The 6,473-nt window shown below is 40.2% G+C and overlaps 1 protein-coding gene across 1 annotated transcript; it reads left to right on the top strand.

Annotated features, from left to right (window-relative positions):
- Window positions 1–227: 227 nt before the first annotated feature.
- On the top strand, window positions 228–4,277 carry CUNH2orf66 (chromosome unknown C2orf66 homolog). The gene is made up of 2 exons (XM_044431988.1): window positions 228–1,564; window positions 2,787–4,277. Exons 1-2 carry the CDS (start codon window positions 1,433–1,435, stop codon window positions 2,967–2,969), a joined length of 315 nt encoding a protein of 104 aa, XP_044287923.1. The 5' UTR covers window positions 228–1,432; the 3' UTR covers window positions 2,970–4,277.
- The last annotated feature ends 2,196 nt before the right edge of the window (window positions 4,278–6,473 follow it).

Below are 6,473 nucleotides of genomic sequence, written 5' to 3'. Positions count from 1 at the left end.
TGATTTTAAGATTTATCTATAAACAGAATCCTATAATCAGTAACCTTATAAATTGATGAGAGTTAGGACCCACATAGCTCAAATAGATAGCAGGTTGAGATGGGACTTATTTTGGATATCTCTTAAGATTAAGCACAAGGTTTCATAATTGTCAGACAGCTCATAGTTAGGTCATAGAGCTCAAGGAAAAATTGTGGAATGGTAGCCAGACTGTTTCTTCAGAATCAAATAGAGGTCACTTTTACCCATACACATTTACACTAACCTCAGCTGATTGTTAATGAAAATAAGAACCCAGAATTATTCTCTGCCTTTTTGGCAATTGTCTCCTCCCCCAGTAATGTTTAGCTGTACTTATAGAATATTACAAAGGGGTCCCCAGTCTTTCTGGGCCAATGGACACATTTGTAATTTTAAGGTAGCACTGGGGAGCAGCAACATGTCAAACACCCAGTTTTTAAAAAAATAGTTTTAATTTTTAAAAATCTTAAAATCAGGAAGGGCTGGAAGCCTAAAGGGTCCCATACTCACAGACCCCAAATCTGAGATCAGTCCTGCACCTTGAGAGCTGCTGGCAGGGGAAGGAAGGCTCAGTTTTTAATTGGCCTTGGTTTGCCCAGTGGGTGCTGCTAAATATTATGGCTTCCCCTGGAAGAATGTTAATGTGTTGCCAATCACTGGAGTGAAGGTAAAGTGTCCCCTAGCACTTCAGTGGATGCTTTGCTTCTCCATATGAAATCTGTGGGACTCGAATCTGCTCGGATTTGTGCTCCTATATTTGGAGTGATATTTCAGCTTCTAGCTTTTCCAAGAAGGAAAATAACTGCAATGTCCTGCTTCCGCTTCATTCCATAAGATAATTTTTATTTGGTTGAAGAAGAGCAACTGTTGCACTGTATTGAGACCTGTTGCTGCTAAAAGAAAAAAGAAAAGAAAAACACCTTGGATAAGAATGGAAGGCTGTTAAAGACAGAAAAAGAGTTATTACTGCCTTTTGAGACTCCACCTGCTTATGTCACTGTCAATCAGACTGTTAGTTCTCTCCAGAGCTCTATAAATGGAGTGATCCATTTCATTGTAGGTTACTAAGCAGCTAAGCAGCGGGAAGACAAAGCCAAAAAGTACTGGTATGCTTTATTTTTTAATTGTATGATCACATTTGTGCATGTATAGTGTTTGAAAGTTATTTTCAGTTTTCTTTCTAAAAGATGTAATTCACTTTGAGAATGATTATACTTATTTTGGAGGAATAAAACTAGGAACTCCTTTAGGGCTGTTTTATTTACAAATTAACTCTACCATAGATACAGCCTCTGTGACTTAAGATTTTTTGAAAAGGGTTAAAGGGATTCTTGTGCTTATTTATGTAATTAATTAAAGTTTGTTCTTATCCTTTAAGTAGAGTGACTTCAGATTTGTACTTCTTGCCAGAATGTCTAAAATGTGGAAGCTGCTGGTCTTGGTTCAATGCACTGCACTGATTTTAAGAGGTTTGGGGCAGGGAATTCCATTAAGCCCTGAAGAGACATGGAAACCTCTGGACAACCCCAGAAACAGAGAACTGGTAAGGAAAACTTCAAATTTTTCCATGCTACTTCTGTGCCTAAGCATCAAGCCAAAGTAAATGGTCACCTAAGTATAAGCATTTTTCAGTTTGCACACCAGTGCAGCATCACAAAGCATAAATATGTGGAAATAGATATATTAATAGAAATTGTTAGGATCAGTTAGGTTCATAGTTTAGTTGATAAATTTAACATGTCAAATCTATTTCGAATGATCCTTTGCAGTCACTTGCTAAAGAATGGGAGGTGAATTTAGTTTTTTTCACAACATATTAAATGTTGAACAGTAATGTCCATTAGTAGCTTTCCCTAAATGGTCATTTTGAGTAAGATGACATTTAAGCAGTATTATTCATATACATGTTTGTTTAGAGCTAATATTTTATTATTGCCTTCTGCTAAAATATTATCAAAACATTGCTTCCTAAAGTTATATCTATTATATCTGTGCCTAGCTAACCAACTTTTGAAAAATATTGAAAACCATATTTTGCCAGCGCTTGTTTCTATTATGCTTTGTTCAGGAAAGATGCTTAATTTCTGGAAGGAAAGGGTCAGATTTCTGAATTGTTATGAACTTTATAGAACTATTCAGTGTATATGAACATCGTTTAGAGAGACTATTTTACAGCGTTATGACATAAGTCCATTATGCATGTGTATATGCTTCACACAAATTGAACAATAAAGTAAAAAGAGATCAAAAAGGGGAGGCTAGCAGACCATGTTGATCAAGAAGTTTGTGAAATGATTTAACTGTAGTTAAGACAGCATGTCTTACATTGCTAGAGAGATAGGAATTCTACTCTAGTGAGAAGTAGATGGGGAAATTAGCATGTTAGCACGGCTACACCTTTTACAATTGCTGTTGAAGCATGCATGTTTGTAGGACATGGAAACAAAAAAAATTGCACATGCTTTTTTAAATACTCATGTCAATATGTCTCAAAACCTGACTGGCTCAGGTTTCCCAGAGATGCATTTCACAGGTGCTTAAATGTGGGTTTACACTTGTTATCCCCAGGTATTTTGTGTTTTCATGACGGCAGCATTTAGCATACCAGCTGTAATTTATGAAACTGTTTTTAGGTTGTGAACCCCTGCGGTATAAAACCATTACTGCCAAACTAATATGAGCCTTGGGAATAGGGTAGAAGCTATGTATTCAAATGTGTGTTGGAGATGTTTGCTTTGTCTTTCTGAAATGTGCGTTTTATCCAGTTTTTCAGAACCCTCAACGCTTATTTGTCTGGGAGAGGGCTTGATCTCAGAAAGTTTTCCAATACTTTCTTAATGAACAATGATAAATCAAGGCCAATCACTTTCTACTCAGATCCTGTCAGTTCTGCATTTGCAGATTATGAAGAGAAGAAAAACTCTTTTATGAAGTATCTGAAAGGCTGAAAAATGCTGATCAAGGTAAGCAAGAGACATGCTCATCCTGACTCACCTTCCCACATTTTAGGCCATTAAGCATAATAAAATTCACTAATTTCCAATTTTATGCTAGATTAATTTGCCTAGGTGGCACAATTAAATAACTCCTCAATAAAACAGTTTGCAAACAAAGACTAGAACCTTAATATACTAGGGCAAAAATAGTTGGTTAAATAATTGATGTTTGCTATTACTAATAAGTAGGTGAAACTTCCCCTTTGTTTTATTTGAAATAAGCTGCTTAATCTGAAAGCTATTCACCAGATGCAATAAATTAAGTCATTTTAGAACCTGAAAGATTTTAAATCTTTACTGCTCCTCTAATGATATCATTCAGAGCATGTCATCGACTCCTTTCTTTTCTCAAACTTGCTGCCTCTCAGCTCAGAAACAGGTAAGGTTTCAAGGAACCTTGGTAGAGGGTCTGTGGATTTGTGTCCCAAGATCAGGGGCCCCCAACGTGGCTCCTGTGAGGAATTGTAGTGGTACCCACAAACCTTTACACTCCCTGCCTGCTTAAAAAAAACAATGTCGGACAGTGTTGGGATAGGATTTTTTTTTCTTTCTTGCCTTTCTCTTTCTTTCCAGCATACCTTTTGCTCTACTATTACCCCCTTCTTCCTCTAGCCTCATTATTTCTTCCCCATCCCCTGCTTCTTCCTCTGAAACTGGACAGTCATCTGAGTGGGATGGTATACATTGGTGACCTGCAAGAGCAGCAGGTTGGACCTGATGGCCTTCTTGGCCCTTCCAATTCTAGTATTCTATGATTCTTTGATAAGAAGCTAACTCAACCGAAACAAATTTGTTTAAATTGTTTTTTTATTTATACTAGAGTAGATGCAGACCTTAAAAGTCCCATTGACGCCCATGAAATGGCCCTGAACTGGTTCAGGCCTCCTGTTACTAGTCTAGGGTAAAAATGGGGAAAACCCATGGTTGCCAAACACTAGTTATGTTTTGGCCCTGTTATATACATGCAAGTGCCATGGTAACTTCAAACAGAACGTATCATAATAGCAAATTTTTAGTTCTTGGTTCCATAGTAGGACCTCCACATGCCCTACTTTACAAAGGACAGTCTTCTGTTTGTGGAGCAGTGTAATCCAAATCCAGGTTAAAGATTAAAAAACACCCACAAACGGGTAAAAAAGAAGGGAGAGCAGAGGCCTTGAAGTTGCCCATAAACAGCTAGTTGACTGAGTAGGTCCACAATTCAACTGGTGAGAGTCACTCATTTTCTATTTAAATTATAGTATCTGTTTATAAATGTGTGTCTGCAGGTGGTGCAGTGGTTTAAACCGCTGTGCTGCTGGGCTGGTTGATCAAAAGGTCGCCGGTTTGAATCTGCACAACAGGGTGAGTTCCCATTGCTCTGTCCCAGCTCCTGCCAACTTCGCAGTTCAAAAGCATGCAAATGCCAGTAGGTAAAAAGGTACCACTTCGGTGGGCAGGTAACAGCGTTCCGTGCACTTCGGTGTTTAGTCATGCCGGCCACATAACCACGGAGTCTGTCTGCAGACAAACGCTGACTCCCTCGGCTAGGAAACGGAGATGAGCACTGCCCCCTAGAGTCAGGCATGCCAGGACTTAATGTCAAGGGGAACCTTTACCTTTTTATCCATATAATTTGTTGTCGTTAGTCGCAAAGTTGTGTCTGACCCATCGTGACCCCATGGACAACACTCCTCCAGGCCTTCCTGTCCTCCACCATCTCCTGGAGTCCACCTAAGCTCATACCAACTGCCTCAGTGACTGCAGCTAGCCACCTCATCCTCTGCCGTCCCCTTCTTCTTTTGCCATTTATTGTTCCCAGCATTAGACGCTTCTCCAGGGAGTCCTTCCTTCTCATTAGGTGGCCAAAGTATTTGCGTTTCATCTTCAGTATCTGGCCTTCTAAAGAGAAGTCAGGGTTGATCTCCTCTAGGACTGACGGTTTGATCGCCTTGCGGTCCAAGGGACTCGCAGGAGTCTCCCCCAGCACCACAATTCAAAGGCCTCAATCCTTTTGCACTCAGCCTTCCTTATGGTCCACAGCTTTCACAGCCATACATTGCAACTGGGAAAACCATAGCCTTGACTATATGCACTTTTGTTGGCAGGGTGATGTCTCTGCTTTTTAGTATGCTGTCTCGTTTTGCCATAGCTTTCCTCCCCAGGAGCAAGTGTCTTTTAATTTCTTGGCTGCAGTCCCCGTCTGCGGTGATCTTGGAGCCCAGGAAAATAAAATCTGTCACTACCTCCATTTCTTCCCCATTTATTTGCCAGGAAGTGAGACGACCAGATGCAATGATCTTAGTTTTCTTAATGTTGAGTTTCAAGCGAACTTTTGCGCTCTCTTCCTTCACCTGCATCAAGAGGATCTTTAGTTTCTCTACACTTTTCTGCCATTAGAATGGTATCATCTGCATATCTGAGGTTGTTGATATTTCTCCCAGCAATCCTAATCCCAACTGGTGATTCATCTAGCCCCGTCTTTCTCATGATGTGCTCTGCATATAAGTTAAATAGGCAGGGCAACAGTATACAGCCTTGCCAAACTCCTTTCTCAATTTTGAACCAATCAGTGGTTCCGTGTCCAGTTCTCACTGTTGCTTCATGACCCGCATATAGGTTTCTCAAGAGACAAATATGATGGTCTGGTACTCCCATCTCGTTAAGAACTTGCCACAACTTGTTGTGATCCACACAAAGGCTTTAGCATAGTCAATGAAGCAGAAGTAGATGTTTTTCTGGAACTCCCTAGCTTTCTCCATGATCCAGCGTATGTTGGCAATTTGATCTCTAGTTCCTCTCCCTCTTCAAAATCCTACCTGTACTTCTGGTAGTTCTCGGTCCACCTACTGCTGGAGCCTAGCTTGTAGGATATTGAGCATAACTTTGCTAGCATGTGAAATGAGTGCAATGGTGCGGTAGTTTGAACATTCTTTGGCATTGCCCTTCTTTGGGATTGGAATGTAAACTGACCTTTTCCAATCCTGTGGCCGCTGTTGAGATTTCCGAATTTGCTGGCATATTGAGTGTAGCACTTTGACTGCATCGTCTTTTAGGATTTTGAATAGCTCAGCTGGAATACTGTTGCCTCCACTAGCTTTGTTGTTGCTCAGACTTCCTAAGGCCCATTTGACTTCACATTCCAGGATGTCTGGCCCGAGGTCAGTGACCACTCCATCGTGGTTATCAGGGATGTTAAGCTCTTTCTTGTATAGTTCTTCTGTGTAGTCTTGCCACCTCTTCTCAATCTGTTCTGCCTCTGTTAGGTCCCTGCCATTTTGGTCCTTTATCATGCCCATCTTTGCATGAAATGTTCCCTTCATATCTCCAATTTTCTTGAAGAGATCTCTGGTCCTCCCTATTCTATTGTTTTCTTCTATTTCTTTGCACTGTTCATTTAAGAAGGCATTCTTATCTCTTCTAGCTATTCTCTGGAATTCTGCATTCAATTGTTTGTATCTTTCTCTTTCTCCCTTT

The sequence above is a fragment of the Varanus komodoensis genome, unplaced genomic scaffold, assembly GCF_004798865.1.
Source record: "Varanus komodoensis strain SLA01 unplaced genomic scaffold, ASM479886v1 scaffold23, whole genome shotgun sequence".
In the NCBI taxonomy this organism is placed as follows: Eukaryota; Metazoa; Chordata; class Lepidosauria; order Squamata; family Varanidae; genus Varanus; species Varanus komodoensis.
This window is presented reverse-complemented; position numbering and strand designations above follow the sequence as displayed.

Excerpts from the sequence above, each read along its gene's own strand:
- CUNH2orf66 (XM_044431988.1), top strand. The coding sequence starts at position 1,433 with ATGTCTAAAATGTGGAAGCTGCTGGTCTTGGTTCAATGCACTGCACTG. Across the intron at positions 1,565-2,786 it reads ACCCCAGAAACAGAGAACTG|TTTTTCAGAACCCTCAACGC; the intron begins GTAAGGAAAACT and ends CGTTTTATCCAG.